Below are 18,170 nucleotides of genomic sequence, written 5' to 3'. Positions count from 1 at the left end.
AACATTGGCGTAACGTCAAAGCACACAGACACATCAAAATCTGACAAAACAATAGCTGCAATCTTAATTTTAAAATTAATATAATATGATTGTCATAGAAATTAATTACACACGAATGTAGTTGAAACAATAACATAATGATACCTCTATAGGTAATCCAGACATCATAACGAACATTATGATATATTCAATTATTAAACTGGAACGTCCTTTGTTACCAGGCCACAATCCAGAAAGTGAGAGTAAAGTTCTAGTAGACCAAAAGTATTTACTTTGTATATATCCCATTTCGTGCGAACCATTGGAAAGCTTCTTCTATACGCAGGATCATCTTATGTCTCCAGACGAATCAGCCTTCTTCAGGACTTACGTCATTCCCCCCATTTCAATACAATTAATTTATTTAACACGAAATATGACGCTTTCACATCAAAATTAAAAAAAAATCAAACAGAGATAATCCATAGAATTTATTTTTAATAAAAAGAAAGACACCAAGACGTTTTGTCATACGTGCTTATTTTTCCTTTTAATATTTCATGACTCGACACGAACTATTAAAATGAGAAATCTCTAGGCTCTCTCTATTTTTATTCGCGCATGCGAAAATCATCCCGACAATTTTCATTCGCCGTCATTTCTCTTTGAACTTTCGACTGTCACTGATGGGGACCTAAACTATCATTCAATTTAAATTTTCTTGTTATAGTGCAATGAAATTATAGTTGGCTGTATTGATATTGTCCTCTTTATTTTCAAACTTTTTTTGCTTAATCAGTGAATGCAGTAATTATTCTATTAGGTGCTAAAAATATTTCGAAAATCCATTCATTCGATAAATTATTATTAACTTCGTCTTTTCATTTATTAGAGGAATCATACAAATTATGAATTTTAAATCAGTTGAGAAAAGTGATCTTTGAGAATTCTATATTTGCTCCATGCTAAACTACAATACTTCTAATTAATCTACCAATTACTAATTATTATTTTCGTCTATCAAAAATTTTTCATGGCCATACAGTATGAGAAGCTCGCCTGCATCACCTAAACAGGTAATTGAAAACTGTTTTAATTATTTGTGTTTTTTTAATTGAAATCAATTATGCAAAAAAATGTTATTTACTGTGAGAAAACATTCCAAAGATGCGACAAATATGTTGTAAGCATCAAATTTACAGGGTGAGTCACACCTTCTCATGATTAAGATGATCATTTTCTGAATCCTTGGAGAACAATAATACCACTCACCGCTGTAACTATATTTTAATATTGTTTATTTTTTTTAGAGAAGTTTAACGTACGTATATACTGCTGGTTATTAGTTTCATAACTGTTTATTTTTGTTATAATTATGTAATGCCATTATTGCTCACACTTTTTGTCCTACTAGGCTGCTGAGGTCTATTATTTTTTGGCCAATCGAACAGATGATGAATATAAAAGAAATTGAGATAACCAACTGGACTATCGGATTTATTTTTGATAACTAAAAAATTAAACGTAACAATTTTCTTAAAGATTTCGACGTTCAGAACGAAAAGAATTTTTACTTACTTTAGAATCTGTCAGCTGGTACAATGATAGAATAGTAGTTAAGAGTATTGCAGTCAAACTCATTGTAAAAAGAGGAATCATATATTGTCGTGCGAGATTTCCAAACCTCAAAAATTAATATTTAAATTAGTAATTTTTAATTGAAAGAAGCAGATGCGAAATTTTGCATATGGTACACATAAATTTTTTAATTGAAGACCTTGTTTCCAAAATGTCTTATCTATACCATATCACTCATATATCCATAATAATTTATTTTATTTCACTCTTTATAAAATTTTCAAAGATTTCCCCCATGTACGATACTACTAAAAAAAACATCATTACACAAAATATCATCAATTCTGTTCGCTAAAACATTTTTTTTCAAACGTTTAGATATAAAAAATATAAATTTCTAAGACTACACACAATTTTGGATTTAAATAAGTTTGAAAATATACTCCTTAGTTCAATACTAACTCTATAACACTTTGGTGACGTCGAAAGCTCAAACGAAGGGACTTTTCGTACAACGCGTCCATTTCCTTTCTTCTCGAAATGTCAAAGCTCAATTTTTCACATGGTATTGTATTCTCCAAACGATAACTGTCGATAAAACAATTATAATCCATTAGACTAGCTTAAAATTCAATTCAATAAAATTTAATGAATCTTACTTCAAAACTTCAAACATTCCAGAAATTTGTGTAGAAATGGTGAAACTGTTTAAAAAGTTGGTAAGACCAAACAAAATATATACTATCATGGTTATATGAAATTGGAATATATTTAGATAAAAATATTTCTGATCCTTGGTATCCAACAAGGCTACCTCTGCGAGCGGATAAATATGTAAACGAGTTTCGTTTAACGGAATGACAAAGTCCAGAATTTGCGATAGAAAGGTAAATGTAATGACATACATAATTATGCCCACTATCATTACAGCTGCAAATAAAAATCAATATTTTACATCGAGCCTGAATGATTAGTGTAACTCTTTGGAAACACAAATGAAAACAATCAGTATATGACAATTAATTTACCAATTATTAAATTTATAAAACGCATAACGAATCGAGCATTTTTCTCCTTAATTTTCGTCTCTTCTACGTTTCTCTCTGTAAGCCAATCTGACACAAGTCGACTCCAAATCTCTTGAAACTGTGTTTTTGGGTTACAAATGAATACCAAAATTAATATTAATTTCTCTAAATATAATTAACAAACATGGCAATATTTTACCAAATTTATATTGTTGTAGAGGTAGAAGGAACCTAAAATCGTTGTGAGACAACAAAACAAAACTGGCAAAATGTTAAAGCACACATTTGCATCGAAATCTGCCAATACAATAGCTGCAATCTTAATTATAAAACACTGTGATATTATTGACACACAAATTATAGGAATATGTGTAGTATATAATAGTGAATATTAAAGGCTACTACCTGAAGAGGTAATGCTTGTATCATAATAAAAACTACGATGTATTTACGTATCACAGTGAAACGTTTATCATAAGGCCACAATCCAAAGAGAGAGAGTAAAATTTTATTAGACCTGAAATATTTACTTTGTGGAAAATCCATCTTGCACAAATCATAGGAAACGTTTATCTACATCGAATCACTTGGTTTTTCAAGTGAATCACTCTTCTTTATTTCCCCCTTTGATATCCACATCCCCTTCCTCATTAATCATTAGTTTAATTCCAAACATTATACCATCTCTCATCGAAGGTACATAAAACTCATACAAATTTTAAAACATCTAGAGAAAAGTATTACAGTGGGCTCTTATACTCTGTATCAATCATTTCACTATTTAAAGAGAAATACATTATTGTTCCAAAGATATATAAGCATCCTACTGCAGAACATTGAGAATTTTCTCTTTCGTTTTATCTGATAATTTATAAGCATTAATATTTCACAGTTTTGTGTTAAGTGAAAAGACACGACTCGAATTTTACTGTTTTTTCTTCGCGCATGCGAAAATCCTCTTCTCTATATTTACACTTACAGTCATTTCTCTTCAGACTTTCGATCATCACTCATCGAGATCTACAATTTTATACTGGTGTCAAATAATTTTTTCAAAGTACGATATATTCATTATTTTTTATATTGATAGATATATATACATATTTTCATTTTCAAATGTTGCTATATATACTACTGATCAGTGAATGCAATAACAATTTTATAACCTGAATAAATAATTAATTGAAAGAAATATAATTATTCGTGTGCGCTACATCTGAGAACAATTGTATACACTAATAATAAATTTGAAAAAACACCTGTGATAATAAAACCAGTCGAGTAATGTGTGATCTTGGAAAAATTACTATTTTCACTGCATATGCAAGTATTCTGACGCCATTTTTCAATATTCTTTGGTCCGAATAAAATAAAATGCTGTAATTTTTATCTAAGAAATATTTTTCATACCCATGCAGTATGAAAAGCTCAATTGTATCACCTAAACAATTAATTGTAGACTGTTTTAATTATTTGTGTCTTTTCATCTGAAAATTATTAAGCAAAGAATATTTATTCACCGAGACAAAACACTCCAAAGATGCAACAAATAAATTGTAAGCGTCAACTTTACACGGTGAGTCACATCTTCTCATTATCAAAATGATCATTTTTTGAATTCTTGACGAAGAATAATACCATTCACCACTGTAACTGAATTTTATTTTTTCTCTTTACAAATACGTATTATTTATCGCTGGTGGTGTATGAGCATGATTGTTTCATAATTCTTTTTTATTTTTATTATGAAATATTTACAACTCACGCTTTTTGCCCCACTTGACTGCTCAAATCTATGAGTCTTTGCCCAAGCAAACTGGTCATAAATAGAAAACATATGGAAATTACAATCTGGAATATTGTATTGACCCTAAGATACTAAAAATTCAAAATGCAAAAATATTGTCAAATTGTTTAATTCTTATAGAGTAGAAAAGAAAACATATCACTTACTCGAGAATCTGCCAATTGGTAAAAAGATAGAATAATGGTGAAGAGTATTCCAGTCAAACTGATTGTAAATAGAGGTGAGAAATACTTTCGAAAACGATTTGCAAAACTACAAAATCAATATTGGAATGATTCATTTATAATTGGAAGAGAAATAAAGCTACGTTATTTTAAGTGCAATCAAAATATGAAATCTTATGCTGTATGTAGATTTATAATTGATATAGGGGCTAATTGTTTTTAAATTCAATTACTAACTCTATAGCACTCCTGTGACGTAGAAGACTCAAATAAAGTGACTGTTTATATATTGCATCCATTTCTTTCGATTTCGAAATATCAAGGCTCAATTTCTCACGTGGTATTGCATTCTCCAAACGGTAACTTGTCGATAAAATAATTATAATCCATTACACTATAGCTTAAACTTCATTTATTTTAATAAACTTTGATGTGAAACTTACTTCAAAACTTGAAACATACCAAAGGTATGCGAAGCAATGGTAATCAGACTTATACAATTCGTAAGTCCAAACATAAAAGTAACGATCAACGTTAAATGAAAGCGAAATATATTTAAATAAAAATATTTCTGATCCTTGGTATCCAGCAAGGCTGCCTCTGCGAGTGGATAAATATGTAAACGAGTTTCGTTTAAAGGATTGACAAAGTCCAGAATTTGTGATAGAAATGTAGATGAAACGATATACAAAAATATCCCCACTATCATTACAGCTGAAAATGCAAATCATCGATTTACAACGAGTGTTAATGATTTTAGTGTACAACTGATTTTTAAAATAAATTAAAATCAGTGTATTATAATTGTTTACCAAGTACAAAATTTATAAATAGCATTGCTAATCGAGCATTCCTCTCCTTGATTTTTGTCTCTTCATCCATTCTCTCTGTTAGCCAATCTAATACAAGTTGATTCCAAATTTTTTGAAACTATTTTTTTTTCAATAAGTGAAATACCAAAGATAATTAGGATCAATATCTTCTTTTTTTTAATTATTAATGAAGTAGGTAATGACTCACCATAGTTGTATTGTTATAAACATAAAAACCAATACACACCAACCAGAAACAAACGCAAAAAACTGGCAAAATGTCAAAGGTTACATTTGCATCGAAATCTGTCAATACAATAGCTGCAATCTTAATCATAAAACACTATAATATTATTGACACACACAAAAAATGAATTACATGAATATATGTGTAATATAGTAGTAAATATAAAAAACTACCACCTGAAGAGGTAATGCTTGTATCATAATGAACATTACGATATATTTACGAATAATTTTTGAACGTGTTTCATCATAAGGCCACAATCCAAATAAAGAGAGAACAGTTTTAGTAGACCTGAAATATTTACTTTGTGGAAAATCCATGTTGAACTAATCATGAAAAACTTTAGTGTCCATCGAATCTTTACATCCTTGACTGAATCAGTCTCGTTCCTCTAACTTTTTCTTATTTTCCACCCCTTCGTCATTAATTATTTATCTAATATGAAACATTATGCCATTTTCGCATGGAATGTACAAGGCTGATAAAAATTGTAAAAACACCAAGAGAAGCATTACAGATTAAATGGAAAAAATACAGAGTGATTGTTCAGAGAAACAAACCTCTTTTGTATGTAAAATAGAGGACTATTTTTTCTTCGTTTACTGACTATTTAAAAGCGTTAATATTTTAGAGACTTTATAAATCATTAAAACACTACAACACGAATTTTTCCCTCTTTTTCCTCGCGCATGCGAAAATTACCCCAACTTTTTCATTCCCAGTCATTTCTCTTTGGACCTTCAGTCCATGCTGATGTATAGCTATACATTTTTACTTTAATGGTCAAAGAAACTATCAGTTTGTTATCAACGATTATTCAATTAATCAGTGGGCGCTGAAACTATATCGATCAATAATCATTGAGCAATAATAATGCAATCAAAAATTTATAATTAATGGAGCTAATATATCCACGATGCATTATTTAATTTAATAAATTAATTAAATTAGTGTTTACATTGTATCTCGAGGAGAATGTAACGTTAAACTCGATAAAGAGTCAAAATGGTAATAAATCGGTAAGTTGTTTTTTAATTTATTAAAAATTATTCACTTTTTGGAATAAAAAATTGTATTGGGTGTTTTTTAATGTGGCTCATTTCCTGTGTGTAAATCACAGCAGCAAAGTTATTTTTCGATCGTTTGTTATACTTGGAGCACACTAATTAGTGAAAAGCAGCGTACTTATTCTATTAAGAAAACTTAATTAAAACTTTGAAAAGTCAGCTTTTTCTATTTTTAAGTAATGTCATATTAATATAAATTAAATATTTTTTTGCATGATAAATAAAATATCAAGCTTTATTTTAAAGGTTTGTCATTACTCGTACCAATTTCATAGAAAACACAAATTGGATCACTGAAATTTATTTAAAAAGCAAAATGTTTTTAGAATGATCTCAATGATGTACTTACGTAAGGCGAAAATTACTTTTATATTATTCGAATAGTAATAACGTTATATATGCTTAAACAAAAATAGAGCTACAGCTTAGTGCTAAATGCTCTCGAGTGTCGTGACGATTTTTATAATATTACATTTTTAAATGAAATAAAATTTTATCTAGGAAATATTTTTCATTGCCATGCAGTACGAAAAGCTTGTCTGCAAAACCTGAAGAATTAAATAACAATTTTTTCCTCTTGCTTGTTTATAGATTTTCTTGATTTTTAATATATACAAAATGAATTGATAAATAATTACTCACTCTGAGAAAACAATCCAAGGATGCAACAAACAAATTGTAACCATCGATTCTGCATGGTATATTGCCTCTTCTCATTATTAATATTATCAATTTTCGAACCTTTGGAGAACAGTAATACCATTGCCCGTTGTATCTGAATATTTTTATGTTACATTTCTTGAAATATTTTAATTGTTACATTTTGGATGCTCACGCTTTTTCTCCCACTTCGCTGCTCAGATCTACAAGCTTCTGGCCACTCAAACAGGCGAAAAATAAGAGAAAGATCGTAAGAAGAAATTGAATTATTGTTTTGAACTGTAGGAGCTAAAAAAGACAATTTTTTTTTTATTTTCCAAGAATTGTCTGTGTCATAAGTGAAACGAGTATTATGCTTACTTTTTGATTAGCCAGCTGATAAAAAGTAAGAACAAAAGTGAAGAGTACTCCTGTTAAAGTTAATGTAAAAATAGGGGAATAATATTTATGCATTAAATCTGCAAACCTTTGGAAAATATTCATGAAATTAGTACTATTACTCGATCAAATTAATGCAATTTTTTTATACTAACTCTAAAACATTATGATGACGTTGTAAACAAATAGAAAGTGATCGTTTATAAATTGCATCCATATATTTAGTCTTGGAAATATCCAGAGTCAATCTGTTGCTCGATATTGCATTTTCCAATCGATAGCTATCAATGATATAATTTGTATACATGTAAAGTTGCTGACAAAAATGATATACATAATGCAGAAATCAATAGAATTCTTGAAATAAAAATTTAAACATTTGTTTTTTTCCAATATATTTATTAATTTATGTTTAATATATAGTAAAGTTTTGTGAGTAGCGGTGTTCGTATAATAATCAATAAAAAAAGTACTGAATACACTAAGGTATATTCAAATAATTATAGATTAAGATTTTATCAGTAGAACTTACTTTAAAATTTCAAACATTCCATAAGTTTGAGTAACCAAACAGATGAATGATATAAAAATGGTTTCACCAAGAAACATATAAATAACACATGTTACAATGAGCCTGAACATGTTTGGATAAAAATATTTCTGATCCTCGTTATCCAACATTTTCATATCTGGAGTTGGATAAATATGTGATCGTGTTTCGTTTAAAGGATGCAAAACGTCCAATATTTGCGAGAGAAATATTAATACGATGCAAACAATACACAGGACAATCATCATTGCCACTTGAAAAATATTAAAATAATATAAACCACGATTAATACTCTTGTTTAGTAAAATAATTGAAATAAAAAATAAAACTTTCCAAAATATATTACCAAGTATAAAATATACGAACACCAATGATTTTCGAGCATAGTCCTCTTTGATTTTATTTTCCTCTTCGGTTCTCTCAGTAGCCCAATCTAAGAGTACATGTCTCCATATCTGTTTAAACTATATTTCCAATTATTATAAACATTTAACAACATTTTATCAACAACGAAGTAAAATTTACCAAAGGCATTTTGCTATAAGCAATAAAACTGATACCAGTCGTAGTTAAAGTGGCAACAAAAACTGGCAAAGTTTCAAAAGTCACATTTCTTTCAAAATCTGCCTTTACGATAGTTATAAGCTTGACAATAAAACGTGTTTAGTGTAAATAGAAATTAAAAAATATTATTTACTAGAATATATAATAATTAGCACAAAAAAATTAATTTAATAAAAACTACCACCTGAAGGGGTAATCCTTGCACTAACATGAACATTATGAAATATTTACGTGTGTAATTGTAATTTTGTCCATCGTGAGGCCACAATGCAAAATAAGAGAGTAAAATTTTCATAGGCTTGAAATAATGATTTTCTAGAAGATCCATTCCTCGTGAACCTTTGAAAAGCTATGACTTCCTTTAGAATATTTTTACAACTTTTATATACATATATATGTATAGCACTAATTGAATTCATCCCCAACCACCCCTGGTCATTATTCATTTATCACACATGAAACATAAAATGCTGGTAAAATTTTCATAGAGAGAATTTTCACATTTTTTCTCTTAAGAAAAGAGAAGATAGCAGAGCAGTTTCAAAGAAATAGATACTTTATTATTTTTAATACTTGACAATTTAAGACCTTTTACAAATTGCACGGACTTCATAATTAATTAAATTACCATAACACGAGGTTCTCTCACGTTTTGTTCGCACATGCGCAAATCACCCCCTGGCTTTTTCACATTCAGAGTCATTTCTCTTTGGACTTTCGACCGTCAATCATGAAAATCCACGCTTGTATACTTTATTGCTTGGAGTTTGCTTCTTTTAATGTAACACAGGTGCATTGATTTATTTGTGTATATATATAATATTTTTTGAATCAAGCAATAATGTTAATTCTGAAATATCGTGCTAGAAATTAATCAAGCGATAAAAAGTGTTTTAAAAAAGGTACAATAATCTGTGATACTTGCACAATATTTTTTGGATCATGATTTTTTATAGAGTCCTACTTTACGATCTGGTGATAATTTCTACAATATTTTACTAAATCCAATCGAAGAATTAATGCATATTTTTCATGGCCATGCAATAAGAAAATCCTGTCTGCAACACCTAAATAAAGTGATGTGTATGTGTGTTTTATTTTGTTACAGTGAGATAAGGGATAATTATCAAGAGAGAGAGAGAGAGAGAGAGAGAGAGAGAGAGAGAGAGAAATTCTGTATAGTATCTCGAAAAGTAATTTTATAAAATCTCGAAGCAGTAGTATATTTCTTATAAGAAAATGTATGCTGCAAATTTTTCAATTCACCCATTTTTAATACTTACTAATCGAAAACAATCCAAGGAAGCAGAAAAAAAATTATAAGCTGCTATTTTACATGGTGAGTCGCACCTTCGAATCATCATTATCAGTAAGTTTTGAATTTTTGGTGAGCTGTAATACCAATGACCATTGTAACTGGAAATGATTTTCACTGGTGATTAAAACAGCTTGAGATTATCCATTTTATACAATAATTCATTTGCTCACGCTTTTTGTCCCACTTCAGAGCTCAGATCTGTAATCCTCTGTCCAATTAGGCTAGCTACTAGTAGCAATGATATCGAAAAAACAAATTGTATGATCGTTTTGTATTGTATAAGCTATAATATGTATATATATATATATATTCAGTAGAATCATTCGATATTTTCTTAAAAAAATATCAAAACGTTATTTTACTTACTGCAGAATCAGTTAACTGATAAAAAGTAAAAATTACAGTAAACAGCACTCCAGTCAAGAAAATTGTAAAAGTAGAAGAATAATATTCTTGCAAGAGATTAGCAAACCTTAAAAAAATATAATAAGTATTTAATTTATTAGATTTTTGTTTTCTTAAATAATTAATTTTAATTAATTATTGAACTAACTGTATAGCATTTTGATGTCGTTGAAAACTTAGAAGAAGAGATCGTTTGTATATAGCATCCATTTCTTTAATTTTATTAATATCCAAATTCAATTTATCACTAGGTATTGAATTCTCCAAACCACAACTATGAATGGCAAAAATAATTTATTTTTCAGACTCAAATTTAAATCAATTTTTATAACTTTAAACTTTCACTTCTTATAAACCTTACTTCAAAACTTCAAACATTCCGAATACATGGATGCTAATGAGAAACACTCCAAGAAAAGTGGCTAAACCAAAAAAAAAAAAAACTGATACTGTTGCAAAAAGACGAATCATATGTGGATAATAATATTTGTGATCTTCGGTATCCAAAAAATCCGTTTCTGCAGTTGGATAAAAACTCAATCGAGTTTCGTTTTTAGGATCAACAAAGTCCAAAATTTGTGATAGAAATGTAAATATGAGAAAGGCAATTAATAATCCCACTATAAATAAGACTGAAAAAATGGAAAGAAATTTTGTAAGATCAAATTTTAATATTAAAATCTTTATATTCAATATTTACCAACAAGAATATTTGCTATTAACATAAAAATTCTTGCAAATCCTTCTTTTAATTTGGTTTCCTCCTTCGTTCTCTCCGACAACCAGTCTGACACGAGTAATCTCCACAACTGATCAAACTAAATATCGAACACTTAAAAATGTATATAACAAAATTTCTCAGCAAATTAATAAATGATAAATTACCAAAGGCACCTGACGATAAAGATTAACACCCACTATTGCCATTGAACAACTTCCAATTAAAACGGGCAAAATTTCAAAACTAAGAACCGGGTCAAAGTTCGATAATATAATTGCTGCAATCTTTAATGAAAAATATTTAATTTTTGCCAAAACCAAAATTGTTTAATCAGTGATTTCAAACACACTAGTATTGTTGTCAATGTCGTTACGATTATCAGACTGTTGATATTTCAAAAATATGCTAAATACTTGTATATATATATATATGTATATACTTTAACAAAAATTATTTTATTTATAAACAAGAAGAATACCTGTATAGGAAGTCCATACATCATCATGAAAATTATGACATATTTACGTTTTAAATTGGAGCGTGGTTCGTTATAAGGCCATAAACCCAAGAAAGAAAATAAAACTTGAGTAGATTTATAGTATTTGTTCTGTGGAAAATCCATTTAGCACGAAGTATCGAGGAAGATGCTTATTGAAACTCGACCTTCTCCACTCTCCAACTAAATTCAGCTCGTGCCCTTCTATCAGTTTTCCCCTTATCATTTATTTATCTAACAAATTCTCTCCACCATTCTAAAAATTCTAATATTGATACTGAAAAATAACAGTGTAAAATTGAGAGGGAAAGCAGCTGATTCATGGTAATGTAATTCAAAAAAAAATAGAGAATTTCTAGGCTGCTAAATGTTTTATTTTTCTTCACAATTATTTTCTTATTATTTGACAACCGAGTCTCCTTAATGCTACGTTTTTCCACTGAATTATTAAAGTATCACTCGAGCTCCTCGTGCTTTTTTGCGCATGCGACACTCTCATTTCTCTCTCAGCTTTCGTTCGGATCAGATATGAAAGCAAATTTAAGTGTGCACTCTATATATACAGTATATACTTGAAGAAATTTTATAATAATATTTCTTAATTAGTTGTTGCTCGAATTGCTGGAAAATCGAGGTAAGTTTCGTTAAAAATCACTGATATCGATAGACTGAAATTCTCGAGTGTTTAATTATTTGAATTGTAAAGAGTCGTGATAAAAGAATAATGGAAAATTTTGTATTGTAGAATTATTAAATTTCTCGAAGTAGCATGGAAAATGATAACCCAGCCTGCATTACCTTAAATAATAATGGTGTTTTATCTACTAAAGAAATATATAGCCAAATTTTGCAGTTTTTCATTACTTTGTGGCTTACTCACCATACGAAAACAATCGAAGGATAAAGTGTACAATTTGTAGGCACTTATGTAAGACGGTTTATCGCACCTTCTTATTATTAAAATAAGTACCCTTCTTACACGTGGACTATAACAGTACCAATCTGTGCAATATCTGAAAATATGTATAGTTTCTCAATAAGCAATATTAATTTTATGAGAAATCTTTGCAGAATGCGACTCACGCTATTTTCAAAATTTCTCCACTGTAATTTATTAGTTTTTGGCCGTAATAACTGATTATAAAAAAATAAATCACTACTACCAGAAGCTGCACACATGCTATGTAATCCGAAAACTGGATAACAGTGGTTTTAATTAGTTAAATTTATAATTTTTAATTAAGGGGGCGTTATAATTTTGAAACAGAAAAATAATTCTAACCTTATGAATTTTGGGTTGAAATTAATCATTTATTTTACATTTGAATTGGAGGGTATTGTTAGTTTTTTGTCAAGTATTGTAACAATTTTTGTTTCCTAGTTGAACCAAAAAATAGGGGCTTCTTAAAGTAATTACAGGAATGTACGACTATGGAAGGGAGCAGCTTTCCTCCCTAATTTAATTCACCAATTTAATGATTACACATTTAATACAACTGATAATTACTCACATTCGCAGTAACAAGCTGATATAGCGAAGGACTCAAAACCAAAACCGCTGTTACAAGACTCACAGTGAAAGCAGGCTGATAATACGATTCTATCAAAGTGGCGAATCTTCAAAAAATATTTTTTAATTACGAAAAAAAAGCTCACTATGCTAATAATTAAAAATTTTCCATCTTACTCGATTGCACTATTATGACGTTTGACACACATAACAATCGAGTCATACGAAATTTTCTCCATAGTACTCCAAGAAACATCCTCAGAATTCAATAAATGGATTGGCATTAAATGCTGTAAATGATAGCTAAGAGAAATAGTAACAATTAAAAAATTTTTAACATCAAAAAAATACATAAATAACAAAATTAATTACCTCAATGCTCTAAACATTCCATAGGAATGATGCATGAATACAAACAACATACTATGATTGGCTAACGAGAAAAGGCCACACACCAATACAGAGGCTTCTTGAAAGACCAATAAGTGATAAAAATAATGTTCTGTGTCGATGAGAGAACTAACAGGAAAAGGGATAATTGGCAAATGACTTTCGTTTCCTGGCATTATTAAATCGAGAATCCATGGCGAATTCGAAGTACCAATTACGAATAATATTGCTCCAGTTCCCAATACAGCTACAAAAATTCTCCATTACAATACTGTTCGTTCTGAGCTTTAAAGAAAAATGTTCACACCTATCATAACTTTAGTTACAAAACAACCACTTTTTGCACTGTCCTCCCTAATATCATGTTCCTCTTTCAACATTTCCAAAGCCCAATCCTGTGCCATTCGATTCCACAGATCCTCAAACTGTAAATAACATATAATTAATTTAAAATTATTAATTAATCTAATTTTATTCTCAACAAACTATCACATACTTGATTAATTTTCGAATGAAAAGAGATGGCCATTAACAGGAGAGCCAAACCAATGACAAATACTGGCATTCCTTCGCAGAATGCTTTCATTTCAAATTTCTTTTCGATAACGAGATACCCCTGCAGGAATGAGTAGTTAAAATTTTTTGCAATTTTTAATGATATCTCGAGGAATATTTCAACACACGTTGTAGAGGGCTACGAGTATAAAGTTGACGATATATGCTGATTTGGTTAAAATTTTAATTTCACTGATGCCACTGTAGGGCCACTGACCGACCAGTATGAAAAGAAAAATGTTTAGTCTGTAGTATTTCATAGGAAAGTAATTCTGATCCATCCTGCTTCGATGACCAAGAAAGACTGTGAGTTTTCTCACTCGTGACTTATACCCCTTCTGCATTTCTCTCATTCATTTTGCACGAAGCTTTTCCTTGTACAATATTCTTTTAAGAGTGAAAAATTACACCCCCCCCCCCCAACCCCACCCTCCCCATTAATAATTGGACGCATATTAATGAACTATTTTTCTTTATTTTCCTCTCACCTTGCAGTAGATAGAAAATAAAGTAGCGAAGCTTAAAATTGGGCTGACAGTGTTCGAGGAATACAATAAAGCTTTTTCCCTCTCGTGATTGTATAAATTAAAAAACACGCACGTTTCTAGTCTCTATTCGAGGGATTAATATTTAATAGCCAGAACATGAGCAAAGATTCAACGATTCTCTTCATGACTGAATTATTTCAATCACTGAATATTAAAATTGTCTTAAAATGGACGAAGCAAGAATCCTTTAATCTTCGAGTAATATCTGAGTCTATACAGTGTTTATTGATCAGTGTACATGTCCAGTACGAACGTAAGCTCGAGTGTTTCGTCAGACCCAAATTATTCCAATCACTGTGGATCAGTCGGTATTCGAGCATGAGCAAAAGCTAAAAAGAAGTTTCTTCATTTCCAAATTATTTAAATCACTATGTAAATTAATCAGAATTATCATATAATATGTACGAGGCACAATTTTTTTAATAATCCATCAACAGCTAAGTCTACAGTGTTTATTGATCAGAACACATAAAAAATACCTAACAATTATTAATATTTACGAGAGTGCGCGAGAAAAAAGCCATCGAGGCTCGGTACTTACTACGAGTTACAGGAACGACTTTTATCTCTTATCGGAACTCACGGAGTACCATAAAATACGAGAAGCCAGTCTGCATAATCTTGAATAAAAAAAACTCATAAACGAGCCATTGTAAACTTAAGGTTTTTATAGCATAAAAGGGGTGGGAGGGAGGGGGTAGGGGATTACCGGATACGGACGCTGGAGCGATAAATTAGGAAAAAATTGAGCAGAAAAAAATGCATCCATCGTTCTCCTCTTTCGATATCGTGCAGAAACGCTCACTTACCATCCGAAAAAAATCAAAAGATAAAGTAAACAAGCTTAAAGCATTAATCGAAGAATATTTCTCGCTTCGTCTTAAAATATGCATTATTAATCTTTGCACGTGTGGAGCACCACGGCTCCAATCACCCAAATATCTGAAATTTTGTCATTTAAAAAGTATTTTTTATTAATTACAATTTTTTTTACAGATTTCACGTAACTCACGCTTTTTGTGAGAGCTCGCTGCTCATATCTATGACCTTCTGCCCGAGATAGCTAATCATGTACAAGAAACCAACGATAATTAGAATCTGCACAACTGCCATATAATGAAACTGTACAGTAATGAAATAAAGAAGTGGGGATTAATTAATTAAATTCATAAAGTTTAATGTCGAAATAATTAGGTGATTCTACGAGGTACCTTGGTATCAGCAAGCATGGTGAGTGTTGGACTGACCATAAAAATAGAACCTATAACGTATATAGCAACAGCTGGTCCGTAATATTCATCCACCAGAGACATAAATCTTGAAAGGAAAATTAATTGAGTCTCTTAAGTTGCAGAATTTTTTAAAATCATAGTATAGATATACCAACTGCAAAGCAAGTTGATGACGTTTGATGCAAACCACCAATGATTTTCGACAATTTTCACTGACCAAATTATAATCCGTTGAGTAACGCAAATTTTCAGGTAACAAATTTTCCAATCTATACCTACGAAATTGTCTTATTTTTTATTTGCTTTGTTATTTTTATTATTATCTTCATTAACACTTTGGAAAATTGTATCAACAATTATTTTCAGCAAACGAAGAATTTTTGCAATGAAAAATTATTTATTGTCTGGAAAATAATTGTCAAAAAATTTTCTCGCTTCTACCAGCAAGTTTAGAACGTGTGACCATGAAAATACGAGTTTACTCGTGACCAGTCTACGTTGTGTTAATTCAAACGTTAATTTTTCTTACCCAATGACAGCAAACATTCCATTAGCATGCATGCAATGAGTGCTGGCTATACAAGTGAAAGCTACACCGTACGTTATGCACACGAACGTCGTTATCTCTTCGACGATTAAAGTTTGATAAAACACTCCATCCATTTGGAAAACCTCGATTGCTGGAAATGGCAGTAGTGGTGAACGAGACTCGTTGAGTGGTTTAAAATAGTCCAGAATTTCCGCCAAAAATGGTGTCACTGTTACAAATATCACCACACCTGATAGGGCGAGCCCTGATAATTATAATTAATTATTAGAATTTATTAAACTCCATATTATAAACTGAATTTGTCTATAATTCTTAATTTTTTATTCGAATGTTCAATTTGGATTTCGATTAAAATTTATAGAAAATTCACTTTTCGATATAAAACATATTTTTTTAATTGCACTAAATTGATCCTGAAGAGAATAAGGATTAAACTAATTATTTATAGATAATTAATAGTCACCAGCTAAACTCTTAGCCATTAGTAAACCAGTCTCTGCATAATCATTTTTTATTTTCGTCTCCTCCTCACGTCTCTCTTCAGCCCAATCATCTTGCATCATTTGCCACAAATCTTCAAACTGAATTCAGATGAAATTTTGTATATATATGTGAGTTGAAAAAATTGTAGTGTTTGCTTACCAAATCAGATTGAATATTAAAGGTGATACCCATGAAGAAAAGACACGACATGGACATGAAAACTGGCAGTGATTCGACCAAAACATTAATTTTAAATTTATTCTCGATATAAAAACCAAACTGGAAAAAATTACTGGAGTAAAATTTTGTTAAAAATTTTTTAAACGACGAGATATAAGTACCTCTACTAACATAGAAGTGAGAAACAGAATGGCAACGATCATTTTGAGAAAAAATTGTGTGTAGACCCAGTCTGTGAATGGCCAATGACCAACAGAAGCCAAAAGATATATATTCAGTTTATAGAAATGTATAGGGAACGTATCCATGGCGTTCGATTGATGGACAGCAACTATCGCGAATATTCTTACCAAGGTATCATCCCCTCCACTAAAACTTTGAAGGATCAATTATTAATGATCCATTTGAACCTTCGAAGCCTATTTAACTTGAACCTGAAAGCCTCTGGGAGTGTCACTACAAAGTTTTCCAGGAATTCCTGTTGATAGAAAATTGGCTGGAAAAACTTTTCATAAGATAATTGATCTCGAGGAGAATAAACTGAATATTCAATTGCTATACTTGACGATGGTTTTTCTTATTTTTTTTTTTTTTTTTATTCTTAAAACTATGAATGAGAGAAGGAAATATTATGTAGATCCGTATATGTTTGGCCTCGCAACACAATATTTTCTCGAATTTATCAGACTAATAGCTGATGAATAAGTGAAATTTCACGTGCATCGTTTTACCTTGGTGAATTAATTTTTAATTATTTCACTGCGCAAGCGTAGCTCAACTTTCTCGATATTAGCAGTACCAGCTCGACTGCTCGGTTAACTAGACTTATCTCGAATTTTCATAAGAATAATATAATTGTGTTGCATAAAGATGAGTGAATTAAATGGGATGAAACAATGAAATGTTGAATACTAACTTGGTATTGGAGAGAAGGTATAAGGGTTTGTC

General features: G+C 30.2%; 4 protein-coding genes and 2 long non-coding RNA genes across 6 annotated transcripts; all 6 read right to left on the bottom strand.

The window, feature by feature from the left end:
• Positions 1-913: 913 nt before the first annotated feature.
• On the bottom strand, positions 914-3,124 carry LOC136781991 (odorant receptor 4-like). Its single transcript, XM_066741068.1, has 9 exons — positions 2,991-3,124; positions 2,785-2,904; positions 2,586-2,703; positions 2,217-2,487; positions 2,020-2,145; positions 1,558-1,663; positions 1,377-1,489; positions 1,127-1,259; positions 914-1,047 (listed from the first exon to the last, which is right to left on the bottom strand). Exons 1-9 carry the CDS (start codon positions 3,012-3,014, stop codon positions 1,000-1,002), a joined length of 1,059 nt encoding a protein of 352 aa, XP_066597165.1. The 5' UTR covers positions 3,015-3,124; the 3' UTR covers positions 914-999.
• A 980-nt stretch (positions 3,125-4,104) lies between these two features.
• Positions 4,105-5,145, bottom strand: LOC136781994 (uncharacterized). Its single transcript, XR_010824044.1, has 5 exons — positions 5,000-5,145; positions 4,794-4,919; positions 4,539-4,644; positions 4,351-4,463; positions 4,105-4,238 (listed from the first exon to the last, which is right to left on the bottom strand). It is a non-coding gene; the product is annotated as an uncharacterized lncRNA (long non-coding RNA).
• LOC136781995 (uncharacterized) lies at positions 5,144-5,960 on the bottom strand. Its single transcript, XR_010824045.1, has 4 exons — positions 5,792-5,960; positions 5,577-5,696; positions 5,369-5,486; positions 5,144-5,270 (listed from the first exon to the last, which is right to left on the bottom strand). It is a non-coding gene; the product is annotated as an uncharacterized lncRNA (long non-coding RNA).
• Positions 5,961-7,072: 1,112 nt separating this feature from the next.
• On the bottom strand, positions 7,073-9,102 carry LOC136782234 (odorant receptor 13a-like). Its single transcript, XM_066741512.1, has 9 exons — positions 9,016-9,102; positions 8,796-8,915; positions 8,617-8,734; positions 8,253-8,523; positions 7,876-8,001; positions 7,703-7,808; positions 7,518-7,630; positions 7,325-7,457; positions 7,073-7,230 (listed from the first exon to the last, which is right to left on the bottom strand). Exons 1-9 carry the CDS (start codon positions 9,049-9,051, stop codon positions 7,180-7,182), a joined length of 1,074 nt encoding a protein of 357 aa, XP_066597609.1. The 5' UTR covers positions 9,052-9,102; the 3' UTR covers positions 7,073-7,179.
• Positions 9,103-12,403: 3,301 nt separating this feature from the next.
• Positions 12,404-13,821, bottom strand: LOC136782259 (odorant receptor coreceptor-like). The gene is made up of 6 exons (XM_066741567.1): positions 13,657-13,821; positions 13,462-13,587; positions 13,286-13,391; positions 12,858-12,970; positions 12,655-12,787; positions 12,404-12,572 (listed from the first exon to the last, which is right to left on the bottom strand). Exons 1-6 carry the CDS (start codon positions 13,704-13,706, stop codon positions 12,525-12,527), a joined length of 576 nt encoding a protein of 191 aa, XP_066597664.1. The 5' UTR covers positions 13,707-13,821; the 3' UTR covers positions 12,404-12,524.
• Positions 13,822-14,914: 1,093 nt separating this feature from the next.
• Positions 14,915-17,446, bottom strand: LOC136782043 (uncharacterized). The gene is made up of 9 exons (XM_066741192.1): positions 17,384-17,446; positions 17,202-17,321; positions 17,023-17,140; positions 16,539-16,803; positions 16,165-16,284; positions 15,989-16,094; positions 15,790-15,899; positions 15,587-15,719; positions 14,915-15,106 (listed from the first exon to the last, which is right to left on the bottom strand). The coding sequence occupies exons 1-9, from the start codon at positions 17,423-17,425 to the stop codon at positions 14,915-14,917; spliced, it is 1,206 nt and encodes a 401-aa protein (XP_066597289.1). The 5' UTR covers positions 17,426-17,446.
• Positions 17,447-18,170: the final 724 nt, after the last annotated feature.

The sequence above is a fragment of the Prorops nasuta genome, unplaced genomic scaffold (assembly GCF_024137725.1).
Source record: "Prorops nasuta isolate Cenicafe-Biocafe unplaced genomic scaffold, Cenicafe_Pnas_1.2 PNAS00025, whole genome shotgun sequence".
Lineage (NCBI taxonomy): Eukaryota > Metazoa > Arthropoda > Insecta > Hymenoptera > Bethylidae > Prorops > Prorops nasuta.
This window is presented reverse-complemented; position numbering and strand designations above follow the sequence as displayed.

Coding starts and splice junctions, on each gene's coding strand:
- LOC136781991 (XM_066741068.1), bottom strand. CDS start 3,014: ATGATACAAGCATTACCTCTTCAG. Junction 2,905..2,990: donor TACAAGCATTACCTCTTCAG/GTAGTAGCCTTT, acceptor TTTATAATTAAG/ATTGCAGCTATTGTATTGGC. Junction 2,146..2,216: donor GGAATGTTTGAAGTTTTGAA/GTAAGATTCATT, acceptor TTTTATCGACAG/TTATCGTTTGGAGAATACAA.
- LOC136782234 (XM_066741512.1), bottom strand. CDS start 9,051: ATGTTCATGTTAGTGCAAGGATTACCCCTTCAGGTG. Junction 8,916..9,015: donor AAGGATTACCCCTTCAGGTG/GTAGTTTTTATT, acceptor TTTATTGTCAAG/CTTATAACTATCGTAAAGGC. Junction 8,524..8,616: donor GTTCGTATATTTTATACTTG/GTAATATATTTT, acceptor ATATTTTTCAAG/TGGCAATGATGATTGTCCTG.
- LOC136782259 (XM_066741567.1), bottom strand. CDS start 13,706: ATGTTGTTTGTATTCATGCATCATTCCTATGGAATGTTTAGAGCATTG. Junction 12,971..13,285: donor ATCAGCTTGTTACTGCGAAT/GTGAGTAATTAT, acceptor ACTGTTATCCAG/TTTTCGGATTACATAGCATG. Junction 12,573..12,654: donor CCTTCGATTGTTTTCGTATG/GTGAGTAAGCCA, acceptor TTATTATTTAAG/GTAATGCAGGCTGGGTTATC.
- LOC136782043 (XM_066741192.1), bottom strand. CDS start 17,425: ATGATCGTTGCCATTCTGTTTCTCACTTCTATGTTAGTAGAG. Junction 15,900..15,988: donor CCATGCTTGCTGATACCAAG/GTACCTCGTAGA, acceptor ATTACTGTACAG/TTTCATTATATGGCAGTTGT. Junction 15,107..15,586: donor CTTTTGATTTTTTTCGGATG/GTAAGTGAGCGT, acceptor ACTTCTTTTTAG/CTTTTGCTCATGCTCGAATA.